We start from the raw sequence: 23,367 nt of genomic DNA, 5'->3' as shown, positions 1-23,367 counted from the left end.
AGACCTGCATTGAATATTATCAATAATTTTATATAGCAAAACCTGCCAGAGTTAAATATAATGCTTGAAATTTTAGAACAATTTAGGACATTTTCCCAAAATTTAGGACTATTTAGAACAAATTTTCAAAGTTTTCAAATATTAGGATTTTTTAGGATTTTAGGATGACGTCTGGGAGCCCTGTTGTTCTATGAGAAATATATGCCAGTAGTTGAAATTTCAACCCCTATATTAATTCTTTCATCAAGATGATTCGGGATTAAATTTCAATTCTCTTAAATCGAACTTTAAAGTAAACTTAAGTAAGTATAAGCAACACTGGGTAAATCGGACTAGCTAGATTATTTACCGAGTATACTGTAAGCATTACATTTTTACCTGTGAAAACCACGAAACAGACGTAAATAAAGCTCCTCACTCTCACTGGATGCTTTCGATCATACATAGATATGGTTAGAAAATAATGGTTAGATAGATGGACATAATGTTATGGCGAGTATGGCCAACATTGTAAATCAGCAGTGGGAAAAAGACTATTTTCCGAAATATTGGTATAATACTATGCATATAATGAATATAGATTTTCTGTGAAATGAAGGTCTTTAAAACAAAAGATTTTCTTGGCTAAAATTACAAAATTTAATACCATAAAAAATAAACACTTTCGAATACTTGGAAAGATTTATAGAACAGCAAATATTCATAAAAAACACAATAGTAAACTAGCAAGCCTAAAACGGGAGGTCGTCAGCAGTCCGACACTTTCTAGTCCGACAGTAAAATGTCCGACGTTGGATTTGAGGAATGCGTCAGTATTCGGACAACAATTTTGTCCGACAACGAGTCCAAAATAACATATAAAACGAAATATGAATCGCCGCAGAGGAGGCACATCTTTTATAAGCAACCACGTGCTTATAAAAACAAAAATACTTTCATCAAGGAAAATAAACACCCTTCTTTTGGCGGGGGGGAACAATCAAAGTTTTACAATCCTTATACATAATTCTGAACAAGCAAAAAGGGACTCTTAAAGGCGGTGCCTTTTTGTTATAATTAACCTTAGCAAAGATTTACTAGTCAAAATTCCGTCAAAAGAACACAGAAAATATTCAACATCGTAAAACAAAATAGTCAAGCCTTATATTCGGCTAAGACTAGAAACGGACTAGTGATATGCACCCATTAATATTATGATAGAAAAGACGATTTATTTAAAGAAGTTTATTTTTACATCAAAAAACTAGGGGAAAATTATATGATCTTTTTGTACGAGCTTAAAGAGGCCGTCACGCCATAACCTTTTCTACATGAAAATATCATTATGAAAAAGTATTGAAATTTCTAGATAATTTCTATATTTTTATACAGTAGTAACAAGACATGCATAATAAAATTTCTTAGGAGGAGAAAAAGTTCAATAAAAATATATATTTTAAAAAGTTTAAAAAGTTTCTAATTGAACTTCAGATTGGACAATGTTAAAAATGATATGCGTTTTCCAAACCATTAATGAATCGGAGCAGAAGGCCATAAAGTCTTTTGGCTTCTTGAAATGAGCTTGGAAATCTCAAGTTATTTTCATTCATAAAATATAAGCCAACAGTTTCAATTTCGTTTCCACAACCAAAAACGTTCGGTGTACGACAATACGCTTCAGCAACATTTATTTCAGCTTCACGAACATTCCACATAAAGTCGGTGGCACCTGAATTGCGAATAGCCAATCATAGATTATAACATAGAGCTTTTAAAACTCGTAAGGTATTCCTGCCATAGTGTGCACCTCCGTTTTCTACCTGTTTATGTTTTGCAAGTGATAAATTACAGCGCTACAAAGTAGGCCTAAATGGCCAAAAAATAGGCAATTAGACCCACTTGAAGGAGCTACAACATTAAATGTGAAGTTTCCACATAGTTTTTCGATGGACTTAAGTACCGAATGTAACCAAATGTTACAGCTTACCGAAATAATTTGGCATGCTGTACAAAAGTTCCGGCTTTCCACCAGTTGTTTCGTTTGTGTTACTTCTTCTAATCCTGTGAGTGTTGTGTATTAGTTTGAAATCATCTAACTCTTTTTGAATCAGTTGGAGAAAACAAAATTTTAAACATTCCCTAAAAATAAATAATTGTACCATTAATTTTACTTAAAAGGAGAACAGGAGAGCGTTACGGTAGATAACAAGTACTATTGGCGGAATGTAATTTATATTTTTAAAATCGTTATTTGTGTAAAATTGCTCTTTTAAATGCAAACATTTTTAGAATTATAACAATTCAAAAGACTTGAAAATGATTTAAAAAAGTTCGCGTGGGGGTCAATTCAGTTTATCTGGATCTCATTTTCTTTTAAATGTTACATTTTAATTTCACTTTTCAAATCCGTGGCCACTCGCTATTGCTGGTCTGGTCATAATTTTTGGTCAGAAATCAAAGTCCATTGAATTTAGGTCAAAACTCTTCACCGGTTAGAATTCATTCAATTCATTCAGAGAGAGGGCGAGCAGAGCTTTCATTTTTCAAAAATTAAATCCATTAAATTGAATCCATTTTCTATTGTTTTTCTATTGACAATAATTTATATTCTCGCGTACCTTTGAATTTCATCAGATTCATCAAATGTTCCATCGTCAATCATGTCCTGGAAAATTCATATACATGTAATAAAAAACAGCTGCAGTATGATTGGTCAAAACTGTCAACCTTGTTCATCGAACTGGCTCGATTTTGGTATCTCTTAAAAAAAATTATCCCCACAAAAAGCAATTCTGTCAATTTCAGGATTTAAAGTCAGAAGAAGAAACTCTACCAGGTACTAATGCAAGAAAAAATTACCAAAGATTTCAGCCAAAATTCTCTGGGTTGTTGGGAAACAATGAGGGAATAAATTACCTTAAAAAAGTTCATCCACCATTGAGTCAGTGACCGCTTCAATTGAGACCAAAATGCTTCAATTCTCTAAATTGGAAAGTCAATTATTCTCTACAGCGTGTCCGGAAAAAATGTATCCGATCAGACCACTGCTATGAGTAGAAAGTGTTGGTGTGTGTATCGCAGAGTTCTTCTTAATGCAACAGCATAAATATGAAATATTGCATTTATGTCAATGCTCTTGACCAATAAACACGCTCGCATTTTTTTGGTCGACGATCTATAAAAATAATTAACGTGCGTAATAAAAAAAAGAAATAAAATTATATTCATAAAAAAAAACACGAAAAAAATGATCGAAGAGTAGATAACGTGGCTGGTTTCCTGGAATCGGGATGGGAGATTGCGTGCTCGGAAACCTTGTATACCGTTACAAACCTATAGTACAGTTGCCATTAGAATTTGAACGTATGTAGATCATGACTCGGTTACTGCAGCTGTAATATGTTTTATCATATAAAAACATTTATTAACGTTTACTCAAATAACTTAACATCCCAGTTCATTTTTCGGATTTTGTTTGTGATACACACACAAAGACTTTCTACCCATAGCAGTGTTCTGACATTTTTTCGGACACCCTGTATTTAAGCTAGAAATTCATTATTGTAATGAATTTTAACTTCAGTACATCAAACACCCTTTAATTTATGGACGTAATTGAGATGGAGGTTATTCTGGAAAGATCTAGCAGCACATTGTATCAAAGGGTAGAAAGATTTTTCATTTTAATCCTTATTCCTTGTAAGCAATTCAAACATTGAAGGATTATCTTTCATCTATACATTCATATTGAATGTATTTTTGGTTTGTAAAGCGACATTGCCTAAAAACTAAAAAAAATATTTAAATATAAAATGGAGTTTACTTGATTTGAAGTTGACCTGCCAAATCGGAAACTTTTTTCAATAGCTTGGAAGTCATTGTCGTTTGAGCGAAAAAGCCTCTGTATTCCAGCGATGTTCGAGTTTTCTGTTCCTCTGTCTGCACGAACGTTTAACGCAGTACCTAAAAGTTAATATTAATAATCTTTATTATAATTTCTCAACGAAATAATTACAACTCCTTCTAGTACTGTCTAACGTGCTAACAGCCTGGATCACCTTAAGGTTATCTTAAGTTTTAGTCAGGGTACTGTATATAATTTAAGAAACAAGTGTAAAAAGTTTCAGCTGATCGGACCCGTCCAGTTTCCGGGCTGCCAAAAAGAATTTACCTCCTTTACCTCCTCGTCCCAAGGCCCCAAAAATGAGAATTTCCAAAATATGAAAAACACCCATAGAGGATCTTGAGACCCAGTATCTGGGGACACAAGTTTCATACAATATCTCTAAAATCTACACCGGGCGACTCAGAAAAAGTTTTGTAATATTTGTATAATTCTTAAAGATAACAACAAAAATTCAATTTTTGTATTCAGTGAAAATTCTCATCGAGAAATGCTTTTTCTCCTAATGCAACAAAGAGTCATCAAAGTTGACCGTCGTTATTTTCAAAACCTTGTTAAATGATTTACCTTTTTTAATTGAAGAAATAAACGTACCTTTGAGTGATTTAACTTGATTGAGAAAAAAGCCAGCCACAACAGCTGGACAATTGTTAGTAATGCTGCTTCCAACCAGATCAACTTTTGAATAGCTACAAAAATAAAATTCAAAAAATTAAAAGAAAAAGCCACAACAGCTGGACAATTGATGCTTAGAGATGCTGCAGATTCAAGGATCAACAAAATTTCAGCCATCAACAAAGTTTTCTGGAATAAGCTAAAACAAATGAAAAAATGAAAAATTCAAATCAAGTTCAAAATTCAAATAATTTTTAAATCAAAGTTTTATTAAATTAATTTGAAAAATCATTCAAGGATCAAGTTATTTCAATCTTTTATCAAAATATATATCAACTAATAAATATTATGTAATGTAAAGCTTTTCAAAAAGTACAAAAAGTCAGGCAAAAGCCTTTTAATAAATCAAATTCAAAGATTTTTAACCATAGAACTTTAATTAGATATTATTTTGATTCTTTAATTTTAAAATCTAACTGCTAATTCACGCCATTTTAAATTTCCCCTTTTTTAATCAACAAAACTTGCTAAATTACCCGTCAATACAACCATGTATACATATCCCATATCGTTTCAGCTTATCGTAGCCATCCAGGTGCCACAAATAGTTAGGACCCTAAAAATACAAGTTCACTTATGCTCAAAATAATTAATTTATGCAAAATGCTCTTGCAAGCTATATCTTACTGGAAAACTGTTATATATTTGGATATTGATTTATCCTCACTAGGATGATTTCTGACCCAACCTGAAGGTTTTTAATCGTTAAAGACATTTTAAGAGAACAAGTTTTACAATCTAATCTCCTTATTACAGACCAAAAAGTATGTCAAAATTATACTAGTTTCAAACTTAATCTTTACAGGTGTGATGTATCTTCTTCTCTTTAATTTCCTAGCACGGCGCTCAGCAACACCAATAGGGTCGATAGCCTTTTGAAGATTCATCACATTGTTTCTGAATTGTAAATGAAATCAAATAAGATTTTACCTAAGCTTTAGGATTGGATGATAGCACTTCTAAGAGACTGAAGAAAATTGAAATTCTTAAAAAGGGCTTCACAAAGCAAGAAATAAACTAAAAAGATTGATTTCTACCTGCTGATTTGAATGTTTTTGATTACACGCAATTTCTGATGCATACATCTATATCCTAGCAAGCTTCCACTTCCTTGAATTTCAGTCTAGAAAGAACAGGGTAATATTATGTAGAAAATAGATTATTGATTGAAAATTTAGAAGAATTTAAAATTCATTGGTAGAAAAATATGGTGAATGGGGTTAATTACTTTATAGATTGACAACCAACCAGGCAGGACTTCCAACCCAAAATATTTTATTGCCATTTTTAAGAAGAACTCATATCTTGTCTGTCTCAAGCATAAGAATCGTGAATTCCCTGCTAGCGCTCTTCCGTTTTCCATTCAAAATTACCTAGATGTAAAGCTGTGCGGATAAAGATTTCATAAATCCTCAAAATAATAATTTTTTTTTCGACTGACCCACCCACCTCAAGAATCTAGGGTCGGGTGACGGCAAACCAACAATTCCAGCCCCATGTAAAAAAACACCCTTCAATAAAATAAATAATATTATGTAGCAAAATAACTGAATATGAAGCTTAAGTTCGGAAGTAATATAATAAAAAATGGTTAATTTAAAAAACCTTGCAAAATTAACATACCATAAGGGTATCACACACATGGGCCAGTGAACAATTTGGTTTTCTTCTTGCAAGCCCGAGGCTGAATAAGATTCTTTTCAACTTTCGCATGCTAAAAAAAACCATAGCATGTCAGCCAATTATATGTATATAATCAATTAGCTTATCACAATAGAATAACAGCAATGATTGCTTGATTTAAGACCTTGTTTTAATTTAAGCTCCTTTCGAAGCTCCCAAATTCGTAAAAAGAAGAAAAAAGGAGATCAAGGGATTAAAATTTATCTAAATATCAAATTTGATGATGTAATTTTTCCTTAATTAGAATTTAATCTGGTAATTGAAATTAATTACTTAAAATTATATAGTCTGGTTATAGTACTCTATAATAACAATGACCTTGACCTTTAATGTATATATTTTTATATACCTGATCACAATACCAAGTCTTTGCAGCAACCGTAAAATGTTTTTATAGCTATATCCCTCATTGAAATATTTCTGAATTGCGACATTCCCTAGGAGAAAAAGAAATGACAGTTGTAAAAAGGAGATAGGTCCAACTGTTAGTATAATGGAGGTAAAAGGTATGGGAATTCCATAAATTTCACCCAGTTTTGTTGCCAAAGTATATCGGAATTCCATTATTTTTTAGGGAACTTTACAACGGAAATCTGACAACTTAAAAAACTAAAAAAAAAACTGAAAACTAAAAAAAATAGTGTGCTTCATGTTGTCCAAACAAAGATACTGCCATTCATTATACTGGTGAGGTGCAAAAGCCTGTATAAGCCCTATATAAGCAAAACCATATATTTTTATTTGACAATGTTATCCAGTGTTTTATCCTGTCAGTTTATAAAAGTACATCGATTTTAGCATCAAAATAAAAGCTTACAAAACTGTTATTATTCACTACGGCAACCAAACGAGTGAGAAAAAGTTATTAAACACTCCTCAAGCTCTCACACTCGTAAAACTGTTTTTCCAAATACACTTGAGAATACAGATGCTAAAAATATATGCGATTGCGTTTGTTTGTAATTTTAAGACATTTACTAATTACCTAATCTTCCGCATCTCTTGCTATCTCTTGTCATTATGACCTGAATCTTTTTCAATCTCCAAGCATGAGAACACAATTTTATATAAGGAATTTTGTCACACTCTATAGCAGATGGGCAAAAACTAAAGTTCTTCTTTTCTGTTCTTCGCATCGATGGGCTAAAAAGAAAATATCAAATATCGTTCGATTGCTAACACGGATCAAATTTTTCGTAAAAGATACGCCAGAAATTGGGTTCATCGGTGTTTCTTTTGTTTTTTTTTATCACTTTCTTTTGTTCCGTATCTGACGAGTAGAAGTTTTTTTTATGCAAAAATCGATGTACTTTTATAAACTGCCTGTATATACTTAGAGCTCTGTAATCTATTATTTATATATACTCCATCCAAAAATTGTCTAGACGAGGGAAATACCTTGATTTTTAAAGTCAGCTCCTTCGTTATGAGTCAACAGTTCTATTTATTTTTATAATGTTATGAGGAAGCTATTTTGGATTGATTCCCTGCAGGACCTGAGCTGAATTACCTTTGATTATCCATCAGCATCATTGATTTATTATCAGATGACATGTATTTATTATACATATATGGCGGCCATCGAAAAATAGTTATGTTCGCATCGCCAGAAGGTCTCAAATATTGAATTATATAAAATTTTACGGGTTTTTTAAATATCGCCTGAAACCCTCCTTCCCCAAAGAAAAAGTTATACATTTGAAGAACAAGTTGTTTCTTCTGGATTTTTCCTGGATTTTTTTTGAATCTCCGCACTGGAAAATCAGTGAAAAATATGGATGGTGCGGGCGGGAGACGTGAACAGAACAGAACAATTTTTCAATGGCTGCCTCGCCTATACCAATGAATAATTGATTGAAAATGTAGTACTTTACTAAGGATCAAAGTAAAATTAATAATGAGTAATCGATAATCAACATAAAAGGGGTTGCGGAACGACAGTTCCGTTTTCGCAAAGCGAAGAAATTTCGACACAAACAAATTATTTTTATAAGTCAAACTTTTATTGATATATAATGTTTTCCAACTGAACTCTTTCTTTTTTATAAGAATTTTATAAGAACAATACGAGGCTCAAAAATTAAATACGCCGGGTTTTGAGCAATTCAAAAACAATTTCAGGCTCAAAGTGCAAAAAAGGACAGCCAAACCTTTAAAAAAATTTACTGGTTCTCATAAAAAAGAGTGCAAGTGACAAAAAAGAACACACATGTTTCTTGTGCAATGGCTGAATGACCAACAACAAAGATATTACATTAGGCTTTAGGCTGGTAGTTTATCTGAATAAATTGGAAGACTTTTATCCCATCTTTTTGTGACTTTTTGAAACAATTACTTAGCTCTCTATAAAACTTTTACAAAGACAAATTTATCAAAAATTCAAAAATTATGGGGTTGCGGAAAAATTCAAAAATTATATTATTGATTATACATTTAGTGCGTAGTTTGAAAGATGATCTTGAGCTTTTCAGCCATTAGAACCTAGTATACAATCTCTCAAAATGTGCTACCTCTTTATGATATCATTCACTTCAAATGTAGTATCAATTTTCCGAAAAGGAATCAGCAGCCTAGCAATAATTTCCAGTAACTTATCAAGACTAGTGAGATTTTTTGCATGAGGAAATTTTGTCTATTTGTGAGTCTATTTTTGGGATATTGTGTGTTCGGCAAAAAGATGTTTCCAATGTTTCATTTATAAAATCAATCCAAACCAGCCCAAACTAATTTTTTCAAGAACCTTGCCTTGCAGAATAAAATTCAAAAACTTCTAATTCATATAAGTATATTAAAGTAATGACATTACTATTTATTAGGCGGTAATAATAACAAGCGTTATCTACAATCTCACGTCAAAGAGTTTATGAAAATATAAGTTGATTCGCCAGTAAAAAACACTTTTTTGTGAAAGATATTTTGTTTGAAAATATATTCGAGCTAGCATCAAAAGTAAAGTAACATATAGGTACTTTTATCATTTAAGTTGTCTTTTGGGCTAAAGTCATCAATCATGCTTTTGTTATCACTTTATCGTACAAATATAAATCGGCATTTAAATATTCTAATTGATGATGATCAAGCTCCAATGTTAAACAAAAATCTCTCGAGAGTCAGCAAGCGATAATGGAATCAACAATCAATCAAGCCAAATCAAAATGATTCCATTATCGAATAAATATTAAAGAAATCTTCAATGGCGAAAATAGCAACTACTAATTATCATTTTGATTCTGCTTTCCAGTACAGTCTTCTCTTTTGTCTCGTAAACATTGCACGGAATAGCATGGAACTGGCACAATTTATATTCAGCAGGACCATTTTATTATTCTCCATCAATCACAATCTGTTCATACAGTCATAATGCTATGTATATTTTGGTTTTATGCTGCTTCTTTGTTGTGCACGTTCACCCACCAAAATTCTGAAACACTGCTGATTCAGCCAGTCGGCCGATCGGTAGTTAAAAGTCACCCATCACATCAATCAAGCTCCTTCACCTGAACCCTGAAGACAGAAGAGATGAAAATAATTATAGTTAGAGTAAAATGAAATAAACACACGACCCATATGAATAAAAATTAGCCTGTGGAAAGAAAACATGGCCATATGATATCCATGAAACACATATGGCCGAGAAAAAAACATTTTGTTTTGTGAGATGAAATCCAATTTAATACAAAAATGTCAACACAAAGAAAAAGTACTAATGTAACATTCCAAAGGTAGTTGAAACTATAAAGGTGAAAAAAAATGAAGATTTACCTTTCAATGGGCCATAATCAGTCCAAAAGTTAATGCATGCACCTCAAAAACCGAAGAGATTCGTTGTTTTTCAGGGCCATCTTTGTTGTTTTGAAAATGAAACGCAGAAAAAAAGACTGGGCCCAGACATCTGGAAGAAGTGGGAAAAAAGCAAAGGAGATAAAGTTTTGGTACTATTACTATTATTTGTACAAAAGTTGCAATTTTCATAAAAGATCTTAAATTATAATACTCAAAACATAGATTATATTCTATCAAAATAAGTAATTTATGAAACAAATACTTCAAATAGTGCTAAACTAATTTTAACCCCATCCAACACGAAGCAAAGTCGATATTTCGCCATCCCACCGGCTCATTTTCAGAAATTTTCGTACATATACAGATTTTTTTACGCCACGCGCAGATCTAGAGAAAGGATGCTACACTCCCTATTCGGGCGCTTCGCGCCCTCAAAACGGTTGTTCCGCAAAAATACAGAATTGATAGGTAATCCATACTCTTGACTGAATTACCTAACAATTTTTTATCGATCACCCTTTCCCATCTGCTCATTCATTGATCACCAAGCTGTCATAAGTGCAACCACCCTGGACATAGTACCCCTTCCCTTCTGTACAAAAGACGCATTAATTGTTCAGGATTCTTTAAAAGGTGTTGTATTATCTAATATGTTGTGAATATTAATGATTGGAAAGAAATACTTACTTCTTCTATCATGATGAGGCATGGTCTCAGTGCTTCTTCACCTGCTTTTATTATTCTATTATTTTTTGTACCACTATTCAGTTTGTTTACACGTTACCTGAGGCCCGTTTCAAATCAACACATCAAGTGATGACCTATGGCCGATCGGAAAAAATCAACGCTTCGTAAATTTCAAGTGCAGCGCGGAAAATTCCAAGTAACGCTTGTGATTTAATCTGCAGTGGAAAGAATTCTCACACTGCACATTTAAAACATAGAGCGGAAGATCTTTTAGTAGTGCTTAGTGTTTAAGTTGCAGCGCGGAAGAAAAACGAATAGCGCTTCTGATTGAAATAGAAGCGCGGAATATTTTTTCCACTTCAAGGTGTTGGCCCTAATGGGCTTCCGTATGTATAAGTACATGTGTTGCATGTAGGAGATGGGGTAGAGTATTCCTTCAATAATTGGATTCAAAAATTGGGATTATTTGGCAAAAGAGGTCTTGCACATTTCGTTATGTTTACGAGATTCCGATAAATAATGAGATCTCTCACGAGCCCGTGTGGGGAAAAATCATCAAGAGATACGAAGTACTTTCGTTTTCTAAGTTTTGAAAACGAAAGTACTTCATAGCTCGAGATAGCAAAATTTTCAGACCATAATATTGACCTTTTTATTAATCAGCATAAAATTTCTGATCGATTGATATATAATATGCAGGGTTTTTAGCTCAAAAAAGATTTTTCTAGGTACCCGAGAGTATTGATCTTTTTTTTTTCAAAAGAAAGAAAATTAACGATGCAAAAAGAAGTAAAAGGCCTTTCTACACTTTTTATTTTCGCATAGCGAAAGTAAGTATTAAAATACAATTTCTGCGGTGAGACGGAATATTCTAATTGGGGTGGAAATTATGGCGTGGGCGTTTGGCTGCGGGTGTACTGCGGGCAATATTCTAAAGGTGGACTCACTCACAAAGATAAAGAGCGCTGTAATCAATATACGCTAGCGCAAGACAAACTTTGAAAAGCCAAAATACTATTTTTTATATACAGGAACCCCCGGGAGTAGTAGGGCTGCGAGCTGACATCATTTTTGCCACCGCAGCGAGACTCAGGACGAGGAGACAGCATAGCATCACGCAAGGATATTGGACAGGAATCTCCAATTTTGGCACATATTATATTTACTTTACGGTAATTAGTTCTTTCAAAGTGAACAAAGATGGCGAAAAGATGAGCATATCTTTTTTTCTTATAAGCATTTGTAATGCAACCAGAATTGGCCTTGGCTATTTTATTTATTAGAAAATCAAAAAAAAATTCCTTTTAGTTTTTCTTGCCTCATTTGTCTCTTTTCAGTCTCTCCTTCACAGTGTTTTTTCAGGTTTTTTGCTCTTTTGTTTGTCACTCCTTTTTCAATCTCAAGTGACTTGTCTTTTTTGTTTAACTAGTTTATCATGTTTTTAATTAGGGTAATTATGAATTGTCAATTCTCATGACATCACATTTTTTATGACCCCTAGGGAATAGAAGTATTTTTTAATTAATTTCATATAGTGTATAAAAAGATTTCTTCATTCACACACCTCATTCACTATTGGTGGTTGGACACCAAAGCGAACGGAAGTCTTGGTTAAACTATCAATTATCATTGGTGCGGACAAACGTATAGTGCGGACAAACGAGTAGTTGACAGTTGACAGTCAAGGCGAACGAAAGTCTTGATCAAGTAACTGTCAACCATTGCGGACAAACGAGGCTAGTAATCGTTACCTAAGCCACTGAAAGTGTTCCGGTGACTGAAGGTACCGAGGAAAACCTATAAGACCTGGGGCTCCCCCCCAGGCAAAAAGGGATAGCGGACAAAAGTTTCTAGTGCGGACAAACGAGGCGAGTAAACGTTACCTCAGTCTGAGACTAACACCCTCCGTCATAAGATCCTCGGACTTTTGACTGTGACTGAAGGTACCGGAGAAAACCTACATGACCTGGACGGGTACAAGGTTTAGACCTCAAAAATCTAATCCTCTGGAAGTTTACTTCCAGAAATATTTATCAAGTTACTGTTTGAAAAATCTTTTTCTTCTACCGGGTTAATCACTTAAGTGTCGAAACCGGACAATTTAGACTGAGACTCGTCTTTTTCTTCGTGGATGCGTTAATCACTTAAGTGTTGAAAGCGTCTAATTAAGCCATAAATTCACGTCTTTCTTTCTTCCGTTTGGAAAAAACCACAAGTAGTTCGACAGCCAAAACTGCTCGAACTACCTTCTCATCAAAAGCCACCCAGGCTGTGTCACCCAGACTCTCTGGCAGCATGCCTGCAACAGCAAACCCCCAAACCCCACCCCCAAACACACAAAAACAAAAAAGGCCTCTTCAATCTCCAACTGAAAACGAAAACAACAAAAAACAAAACAATAACACCGAACCAACAATATTTATACACACGAGATACATGAATGATAATGCACGCAAAGATACAACAGAACTATTTAATGAACTCTCCAAAAATGCACTAATCATTAATGCTAGAGACCTAAAACACGGTACTACTCTTAAAATTTACCGCAAAGACATCCAAAAAGCTTTATCGAAAGAAAACTGGATGTATGACTATATTAAATGCACGCTTACTAAAAACTTTATCGATCACAACTCCTATTGCCTAATGAAAGTAAACAAAGAAATTGACATCTCAGACATTAAAACCTCAATAGAGACTACCCTAGAAACTGAAATCCTTCATATTGAACGAACATACAACGGCACCATAGTATTCACAACAAAAGACCTTGAATGCAAATCTCATATAGACAAACGAATTCCTATAAACCACGAATTTGCTTATGCCAAACAGTATGACCCTTTATCGAATTACATCTTTAGATGCAAATCCTGTCATTCCTTTAAACACAATTCTTGTGATGAAAAAATTTGCACAGATTGCCATAAAAAGGATTGCTCTAGACCATCATGCCCAAATGATAAACCCAAAAAATGTCTTAACTGTAAAGGCAACCATAGTACTTATTACAAAGGATGCCCTGCAAATTTTTTTTCCGTGAACGGACGGAAGTATCTTCGACGGTCAGAAGTATCATCTTTTGACCGTCGGAAGTATCATCGACGGTCGGAAGTATCTAAAACTTATGTTTTCGAGAATTTTGACGGTCGGTGAAAGTATAATATTCGTTAGCCGGCAAAATAGATTGATTTTTTGTATGCAAAATGGCGGGATGCTAAAACAAAACAGACTTCCACTGGAGGCAGTTTGTAGACAGATACAGTAATTATTCATTTCTGAAGATGATGGAAGCTTAACAGTATTTGCCTGGGAATGGGGGTATATTCAAGAGAATATAGTTCTTGCTATAATAATATATACCTTCCTATAATATAGGACTAGGCCTCAGTGAAGCTGAGGATCACAGCACAATAGTTTGACAGAAAAAAAAAACACTATCAAATTTTACTCAAAATACTACGCCATTTAAGGCGGTCACAAGCCAAAACATCCCAACCATCAACGTTTATATTAGCAAACCGCAAGGATTTCTTCAACGACCTTCCAAAAGTGAATTTAGGGCATCCTCTAGAGGTCTTTTAGAGGAGAACTTCCATGTTGTTCTGTCGTTTGACGTTTGATTTATATCTATCTACCCAGCTCTTTTTCTGTCTCTTTTTTCTCCAGGCTGTAAACCAAAAACATAAAAAAATAGTTCACAGCCTGAATATCTAGGCTAACCTACTAACAATAAATACTAAAATTTGATGCAAGATCATAAAATAAAATTCATTTCATTTCACTGCACATTAATTTTTATTTCAGACAAATCAATATAACAAACAAAAGCAGATCATAACCAAATGGAGAAGGTATCAATAGAGCTTGATGTTGATGTTAGTAATGCACTTGAAGAAATCAGAAACATTTTTGCTGGTTCTAGTGACACAGAGGAATTATTTCAATGTGTTCAAGAATTGATCCCCTTGGAACATGATAGATACAAAATAAAATCTGTAAATGGAAAAGTCACCTGTTTTAAAGCACACGTCCAGTGTGACATAAAATCTGTGACAGAAGTTGAAAAGTTTGTTGGATCGTACATGGAAAGATCAAATGAAACACTTCGTAAATTAACACCTAAAAGACCTGGGGCAAAAAGCATTTACGAGGTTATTTATTATTATCGTTGTCACTTCAAAACTTATCATCAGCCAACAATGAACCATGCACAAGTGATAAAAGCCAAACCAAATAAAAGATTCAAAAACACAGACTGTCCTTTCAGTCTTGCAATCAAATTAAGGAAAGACAAAGACAATGAGCATCCTTGTGATATTGAAATTGAGCACCAGCACAACCATAGTAATGATTCACTTCAGTCACTAACCTTTAAAGATATTTCACCTGATGTTTGTGCTAAAATAAAGGAAATGTTTGACAGAGGTTTGACTCCAGGTTTAGCATATCGTGAGATGCTACATAATGTAAAACAATACGCTAAAAATGACATACAACTTCACATCAACCTTGCTGATCGATCCAAAATGCCCAGGAGAAGGGATTTCAATAATCTTTACACGCAATTTCACCGAGAAAAATTTGGCTCTGAAAATTTGGAAACAATGTTTAATTGCTTTGAAGGTAAGCAAATAGGACTTAGCATAAAATATAATTTTTGATTGGTTATCTCCCATACCTTATTAATAAAAGCTAGTTTGGAGAATGACCAAAATGTCTTTCATGGTTTTTTTGATTGCAGGATAGATAGGTCTGTTAATTTGGCATACATTTTCTAATTGTTGAATTCGCCTCTTGTATCATTTTCAGATGTGTTAAAAAGGTAAATAAATACTTACTTACTTACTTACTTAATTACCATTAGTAACTGTCTGTTCAATCATGAAATTCTCTCTTTAATATTTTTAGAACGGATTTCGAATTTCAAAGCTAACAATCCTGATCACCTTATGACCTATCAACGTTTCGAGGAAAAGGATGATACGCCGTTTATATTTTGTTTGCTAACTCCGCTAATGAAACGTGTTCATGAGCAGGTATAGTAATGATATTTTCAGCTTTTGATTCTATGACATTTTGATATTTTTGGCTTGTAGATACCTTCTACTGAGCAAAACCCTAAAATGTTTTTACCACTTATTTTTCAAAGTGGAGATATGTTATGATTTGAAACTTCTGAAAATGGGTTCAGGGTTCCTGCGTTAAAATTCTTATTGTTTTTTTGCAAATAGTCAAAAATTTCAAACTTAAATTATTTCAACTTTGGAAAATAATGGCAAAATAGGCAAAAAGATTTGGAGGTTTACCTTTGGTCCTTAAAAGGAATAGGTGGGCCAATCTCAAACCATTAAATTTTGATTAACCCTTTAAGTTTTGTATATCAATTTATTCATTGATAATAATTTCAAAATCAAGATTTTGAGCCCTTGTTACAACTTTCTAGAGAAACTACATTAAAAAACTTAATTTTGGCGAGAACTTAATTTTAATTTGGCAGATGGCTTATTTTTAGATCCAATATCAGGGTGAAAACATTGATATCGCATTCTTTTTGGGGGTAAATTGTGAAAAACCGGACACAAAATGAAAAAAATTAAATTTGGCGGGTTTCAGACAAATCCGCCAAAAATTTTTCCTTTAATGTAGCTGTCAAGATGTAAATAGAAATTGGGTTCTTCCATAGTAAATACAATAAATACGGTGTCAGAAAAGGGGGATTTGTTGACTGAAATGTCTAGGGGTAAATTATTGAAAATCAATGATAAGCCGCCACCCTGTGTAGAAAATAATAATTGTTAAAAAGATTTTTAAAAACATATTTTTATCCTTTATTTTTAGGTCAAAACATCAGCAGAACTCGCTTTTCTTGACTCCAGCTCCAACATGGAAGAATTCAATTTGCGGGTGTTCCTTATGGTTTGCCATAATCCAATTGGAGCATTGCCATTGGGAATCATCATAACGAGTGATGAAACCACCGACACACTTGTTAGAGCTTTGGATATGTTCATAAGCATTTTGCCAAAATCATCCTTCTTTGGTCGTGGGAATGATGCTGGTCCAAAAATTATTATGACCGATAACTGTTCGGAACTGCGAGATGCATTGAAACATGCATGGCCAAACGCAATCTTGTTGTTTTGTTCCTTTCACATCCTCCAGCAGGTATGGAGATGGCTGTTTGAGAAAAAACATAATGTCGCAGAATGTGACAGGCAATTCATAATGAATGCTTTTAAAGCAATTCTATATGAGAGATCAATCTATGAATTTGAAAGTAAATTTGAGGAGTTTCGCGAGGATGAAATTGTTTCGAATCACGTGGCCTTATTGTGTTACATGGAAAACCTTTATGAAATGAGAGGAAGCTGGGCCCATTGTTACCGAAAGAATCTGATTATTCGAGGAAACAATACAAATAACCCAGTTGAGGCTCAATTCTTAGTATTGAAAGACAGTGTCTTACTGAGACAAAAGGAAATTAATATCAATGGATTGCTTGACAAACTTCTCGAAGACTTTAATGAACATTACAAGGTTAAACTGTTAAATGTTGCATCAGGGAGCTTTGACGGTGTTTATCCAAAATTGGCAAAAATGAAAAAGAAAGTTAATCTAACCAATGCTAAACTTTGTTCAATTATAAATAGAATTGAAAAGATTGGTATATCAACCTACAAGTGCCCTAGTTTTGAGAAAGCAGGATATTTTTATTTCATTGGCACAGATATTGGTGTTTGCAGCTGTCCAGTTGGAGTTGACGGTAGTCCATGCAAGCATCAATATGTTATATGGGCACATGTTGACCACAATTCATCAAACTTTCTACCCTTTTTTTCTGCTGAAGACAGGAAAAATTATGCATCAATTGCTATTGGTGAAAGCTTGCCAATAGAACTTTACGCTGGTATTCACGGTTCAACAGAACTAACTCATGTTGCAACAGAACCCCCTCCTGCCGATCAAAACAGTTCTACCGACCTTGCAATACCTGATTATATGATGATTCAAAATGATCAAACGTACTCTTCTCGAAATCACACCATAGATGTCATTACACCAGAAGAGTGTAAGATCAAAATACAAAAAGCTGCCGAATCGTTAATTGCTAAAATTGACCAAAGAAGTAAAGATACAAACTTTTTAACTGGGGTTTCTAAGTTTTGTGACAGAATCGAAAAATTACCAACATCCCGCCTGGCATCTGCCTTTCATTCATTTGCAGGATCCTCAGTTGAATCAATAACAGCAGGCCAGGTCAAGAAAGTCACTAAATCCAAACGTGGCAAGATACACGTAGGTCCTGAAGCTGTTAAGCGTAGAAAGAAAGTGTCTGGAAGCCGAAGTGCCCGTGTTAAAGGAATGACAGTAAAAAACAACCCTTTTGAGCTTAAACAATCGAAAAAGAGAGAGCATTGTTTTTCCAAAAATGTGAATGATAATGTTGCAGTTCCTAGGAAAGCTAGAAAATTCATGGCTTCCAAAACACAGCATCCTACTAAAAGATGTTCCACGACTTCATCTACGGATTCTATAAGCAAATGAAATTTTTAGCATCAAGTTTTTATGACAGTATTGTATTATATTATATAATATTACTTCCACGTGTCTGATGCGCTTTACCCTTGGGAGAGTCTGATTTTAGAACAATATCATTGGCCATATAAATGGCCAAAAAAATGGGAGGAGGTCTAGCTAATATTGATGAAGAGATGTGTTTTTATTACACCTTTATGTTCACAAGTTTTAGACCAAAAGTTTGGTCAAGACAGCCATGGCGGCTGCAGGCTCTGCCTAATTACATTAAATCGCCATATAATGAAAACTACTGGGGCAATTTGGGCTGAAATTTTGCAAAGTAGCTCGTTTGGGTATAAGGATGGCGACTACATACAGAAAATTAGCAATTTCAAAATAGTTCTGATGGTCATGTTGGCAGGAGAGGCCGATAAGTCGTTTTTGAATTCTCAGTCAAAAAAGTCCAAAATGGTAGCTTATTTTGATATTTTTTGATTTTATTTTGAAATACTCATTATAATCAAACTCTGTACAAAATTTCAACTCCATATGATGGCTTACCAATTATGGCCAAAAGTATTTCAAAATTTAAAAAAAGTCACCGCAAAATTGATTGACCGGAACAAAAGCCGTTTTGATTGAAAAATTGAAATTTCATAAAAACCTTTTTACTTAGTACCCCCTCTGGGGTTTCACCAGAGCAAAAAAGCCCCAGATTTTTTTTCTGAAAAAGCCCTTTTTTAGTATCATAAATTATATCATATTTATTCAGGGTGAACACTTAAATCTACAGGGCTATCCGTACAATTAGCTGCCAAGAGGTGTAAATGTCCCCTTCCCCCGTTTAGTTTCAAAAATACTTTCTGCTGTTATTAGAAATGTCCTTGATTTTAGCCTTTTTACCCCTGATACTTTTTGCTGTGTATTTCAGACCTTGCGGAATTTGTGATTTTATTATGGAATTACCTTTGTGTGTTCTTTTTCTGTCAAAAATAAAAATTTAAGTTAATGCGGTCAACCAAAACTGCAAAAACATTTTTCAAAGAAATTTTTCAAACATTTTAATTCTGCAAAATAAACCTCTTAAACCATACTTTATTCAAAAAAGCAAAAGAAATTAGGTATATACCCTTATTTAGATTTTACTTGTTTCAGGGATGATAGAAGACAACAATTGACAATTTTTTTTGTTAGAACAGAATCTGTTTGTATAATATATTCAACATATCTTTAGTTAGTTCAAAATGTTAAATAATGAATACTATGCAACAAAATTCTTTCATATTTGATGAATACTCCCAGAATCAATCTACATAAAGGAGATCTTCTACTGCGCCTAAAATCCATTCACTGATAAATACAGTATATACTGACACATTATTCGGTATTCATTATTCAATATTCAATCAGTGGATTGACTTTTGATGTCTAGTATAATTTCCTTTTGTTGTGAATTTTTTTCCACAGAAGCATTCATATGATTTAGCTCCATGGGAGAGCAGGTGCCTATCCAGACTTTGCTTCATGCCAAATCTTTTGGAGCACTCAGCACACTCAAAGGTTTTTGTATGTGTCTTTAAATGTTTTTTCATCAAAATTCCATTTCTGAACTTTTTGTGACATTCAGGGCATTCTACCTCGTAACAAAACTGCTCGTGGTATCGTTTGTCCTTTTCTCTTGAAAAAATATTCTTGCAGCGTTCACATTCGAGTCTGCTGACATCGCAATCTCTGTTCTCCCTTTCTAATTGTGCGCTCCTATTCCAGTCCTAAAAATAAATAGAAAGATGACTGAATCAAAAATCTTTACGTTCCCTTGGTTTTTGATGGGTAAATTATCAAAAATTATCAAAAATGATTCAGCTGAGTCTTTGTATCACTGTGTAGAAGCGTTAAAGGGACTTCGAGTTACTAGTATTACTACAAGTATTTTAAGGAGGGGTCTTTTCTCTTACCTTTTTCCTATTATCGTCAAGTGCTCTCCACTTGCCTGCTGCAATTTTTGCCATCTCTTTTATAGATGGTGCCTTTTGTTTATCCTTTTTCGCATTTTCACCAATAGAATTCTGAGAAAAAGAATTAAAATTAGTTAAATAAATGAATGTTTTCCTTCGTTTTTGTCTTCTTATGATAGAAAATTAGGAAATATAGTGGTTGCTAGATATATAATGAGCTTTTTACTTACACAAATCTTTTGATAAAACATTGTAAATCCGTTGTACTTGGCACTGTTCTTTCCTGGGGAATAAAAAAAGGTGAAATTAGACAATGTTATGTAGGATGAAACTTCACCTGTGTTCATGATAGTGGTTTTGAAATTCATCTTTGATTACTTTGAGTTGTCTCATGGTCGTCTCGATGGAGATATTTATCAATAATAAAGTAATACTATAGTTATAACAGACCTATTTTTCTGTTTACCTTTTCTTTCAGATGGTCCTGCTTCTTCCGATTCTTCGTTATTTTCTCCATCCTCTATTAATATTTCGATGGTTGATAGAGGTTCTCCTGTAAAAAAAATATATATATAAAACGTGTTGAGAATATATTTATTTAGCTATATGATGGTTCAGGTTCATGGTCATTGATTGATCAAAACAAGATTATTTCTATAATTTCTATAAAGCTAAAGTTTGTCTTTTAATCAAAAGACAGAGTGAGAAAAAAATTCTTCTTAAATAACTTACCTGAAACTGTATCGTTACTATCAAACATTTTTACAGAGTGAACGTATTCTTCTTTGCCTGCCTTCTGTTTTGTGTTCTTCTGCAAGCGCGTACAGCTTATCTACCATTATTGAAACAAAAAACCTTGAAAACCGCTGAATCAGCAAAGACTTGGGAAAAAGAAGAAGAAAGATACTTCCGACCGTCAAAATTCTCGGAAACATAAGTTTTAGATACTTCCGACCGTCGATGATACTTCCGACGGTCAAAAGATGATACTTCTGACCGTCGAAGATACTTCCGTCCGTTCACGGAAAAAAAATTTGCGGATGCCCTACCTATAGAGATGAAATGGAAAAAGCTTTTCTTCAACAGAAAGAAGCAAAACAAAATAGAAAAATCAAAGACCTTGCTCAAGCAGTACACCATGATACGTCCACATCTTCCTATGCTAATATCACTAAAATTTCCAAAGATAACCAATCAAACATCAACAAAAACTCCCAGACAATCACCAGTCTAGAGGAGAAAATTAAAGCCTTAGAAGAAGAAAACAAAAATCTGCAAGACCAAGTCAATAAAATAAATCAACTTGAAGACAAGCTTACTCTATTAGAAACTCAAAACCAACATTCTCCATTAAAAGAACTACCAGAAGCTCTTATGACTCTCTCTATAGGTATCTGGAATCTTGCCAGAAACTGCAACGACGAGACAAAAGCACAGACAAAGCTTAAATCATACATCTCTGCTCTGTATAGTAGACAACTTGAAACAAACAGTTTAGACCAACTAATGTCCAACTGTGGCTTCGTCAAAAAGCCTGCACGAGCTAGAAACAATTCATCTGCATAATATCTCCATATTCTCAGCAATTCGGATATTTTACCATCATGATCCTTACCATACTTCATTTAAATATCCAAGGTATCCAATCAAAAAAAACACAACTACTAGATCTCATTCAAACTCACAACCCTGATTTTATATCGATTCAGGAAACCTTCCTCTATATAAATAGACCTCCTAAAATAAATTTCGAAGGATACAAGGTAAAAGACTTTCGAAGACCCATGAACTGTCATGGGGGAATCATCTTAGCATTCAGAGACACTATTAAACACTCAAAAACTGAAAAGGTGGCCACTCTGAAGAAGAACGAATATATAATTTCTAAGTTCATTCATGATGACAAACCATTAGAACTCATCTCATATTATAACCCCAAAACAGACAACTTTGACATAGAAATTTCGAAACTGCTCACTGATACATCTATTCTAGTAGGAGACCTTAACTGTAAACACAGAGCATGGGGAGACCCATCAGAAAACCCAGGAGGAAGAAAACTTTTTGACCTTATCACTAGTGATAACGTATCCACATCTTTCCACGATAAACCAACTTTCAAAAGTCATGCTCCTCCTCATAACGAAAGCATGATCGACTTAGCACTCTGGAAATCTAGACATAGATATATCAAATCTGTTTCACCTACTCAACTTGAAGATATAGGAAGTGACCACTTCCCTATTTTATTCAAAATCGACGCTAGTCTCTCTAAACCCAAATTCACCAGAAATATTCCACTATACCACCAAGTAGATTGGATAGAGGCCAATCGTCGTCTTTCATCTCTGAATACTGATGATCTTTCTAGACAAGGGCTATGTAACCTTATCACTAGTATCGAGTCTACCATAACAGACATCCAGAACGAAATACCAACAAAAACCATAACCACTAGTAACCAGGGACTGAGTAAAAACATCAGAGATAAAATAAAGGAAAAAAGAAAACTTATTAAAATCTTTAAAAGAACGAGAAACGCTTATTGACAAAAGAAATGTCAATAGAATCTCTAAGGAGATCAAACGAGACATCCAACAGTCAGAACAAAGAAAACTCTCTCAAACAAATAAAAACCATTCAATCAGGAGACACCAGAAAATCCTGGAAATCCTTCAATAATCTTTTCAGAAAGAAAAAAGTAGATATCATCTCACATATCACAGATTCCACAGATAACTCTACCAAAACATCTGAATTTGATATTGCTGAGGTTTTTAGGAAGAACCAAGAAAGTATCTTTAAAGGTAACCCAGTACACGACATTGAGCATGAAAATACTGTCAATCGCTGGTATAACTCTTTCAACAACTACCACAAGCCTATACAAATCTTCATCGAGAAAGCTGAAATAAGAAAAAAAATTAAAAAACTAAAAAACAGAAAGTCACCAGGACCAGATGGAGTAACAAACATACTTATAAAGTACCTCGAACCTTCGCTGACAGATCTTCTCTACATTACCTTTAATTCTTGCTATAACTATGGTTTCTTCCCAGACAACTGGAAGATCGCCAGAATCAAAATGTTGCACAAAAAAGACAATAAACAAGACCCTTCGAATTATAGACTTATTTCTCTACTCAATCAGCTTGGTAAGATCTTCGAATCCCTTAT

The 23,367-nt window shown here is 33.9% G+C and overlaps 4 protein-coding genes across 5 annotated transcripts; 1 reads left to right on the top strand and 3 right to left on the bottom strand.

The window, feature by feature from the left end:
- Window positions 1–1,234: 1,234 nt before the first annotated feature.
- On the bottom strand, window positions 1,235–4,533 carry LOC136798827 (uncharacterized). Its single transcript, XM_067055500.1, has 6 exons — window positions 4,478–4,533; window positions 3,803–3,942; window positions 2,896–2,961; window positions 2,598–2,644; window positions 1,967–2,118; window positions 1,235–1,708 (listed from the first exon to the last, which is right to left on the bottom strand). Exons 3-6 carry the CDS (start codon window positions 2,908–2,910, stop codon window positions 1,482–1,484), a joined length of 441 nt encoding a protein of 146 aa, XP_066911601.1. The 5' UTR covers window positions 2,911–2,961; window positions 3,803–3,942; window positions 4,478–4,533; the 3' UTR covers window positions 1,235–1,481.
- A 458-nt stretch (window positions 4,534–4,991) lies between these two features.
- On the bottom strand, window positions 4,992–10,755 carry LOC136798822 (uncharacterized). 2 transcript variants are annotated; one of them, XM_067055496.1, is made up of 6 exons: window positions 10,712–10,755; window positions 6,591–6,678; window positions 6,182–6,272; window positions 5,596–5,681; window positions 5,362–5,455; window positions 4,992–5,114 (listed from the first exon to the last, which is right to left on the bottom strand). In XM_067055496.1, exons 1-6 carry the CDS (start codon window positions 10,731–10,733, stop codon window positions 5,031–5,033), a joined length of 465 nt encoding a protein of 154 aa, XP_066911597.1. In that variant the 5' UTR covers window positions 10,734–10,755; the 3' UTR covers window positions 4,992–5,030. The 2 variants fall into 2 exon arrangements, with proteins under 2 accessions (XP_066911597.1, XP_066911596.1); XM_067055495.1 differs by lacking the exon at window positions 10,712–10,755 and adding an exon at window positions 7,227–7,367.
- A 3,770-nt stretch (window positions 10,756–14,525) lies between these two features.
- LOC136798824 (uncharacterized) lies at window positions 14,526–19,497 on the top strand. Its single transcript, XM_067055498.1, has 3 exons — window positions 14,526–15,340; window positions 15,626–15,753; window positions 16,556–19,497. The coding sequence occupies exons 1-3, from the start codon at window positions 14,560–14,562 to the stop codon at window positions 18,260–18,262; spliced, it is 2,616 nt and encodes an 871-aa protein (XP_066911599.1). The 5' UTR covers window positions 14,526–14,559; the 3' UTR covers window positions 18,263–19,497.
- LOC136798826 (zinc finger protein OZF-like) lies at window positions 19,494–21,102 on the bottom strand. The gene is made up of 5 exons (XM_067055499.1): window positions 20,923–21,102; window positions 20,657–20,743; window positions 20,421–20,473; window positions 20,191–20,301; window positions 19,494–20,004 (listed from the first exon to the last, which is right to left on the bottom strand). The coding sequence occupies exons 1-5, from the start codon at window positions 20,948–20,950 to the stop codon at window positions 19,642–19,644; spliced, it is 642 nt and encodes a 213-aa protein (XP_066911600.1). The 5' UTR covers window positions 20,951–21,102; the 3' UTR covers window positions 19,494–19,641.
- Between the last annotated feature and the right edge of the window lie 2,265 nt (window positions 21,103–23,367).

Source organism: Clytia hemisphaerica, unplaced genomic scaffold (genome assembly GCF_902728285.1).
Source record: "Clytia hemisphaerica strain Z4C2 unplaced genomic scaffold, Clytia hemisphaerica genome assembly, whole genome shotgun sequence".
NCBI classification, from domain to species: Eukaryota; Metazoa; Cnidaria; class Hydrozoa; order Leptothecata; family Clytiidae; genus Clytia; species Clytia hemisphaerica.
This window is presented reverse-complemented; position numbering and strand designations above follow the sequence as displayed.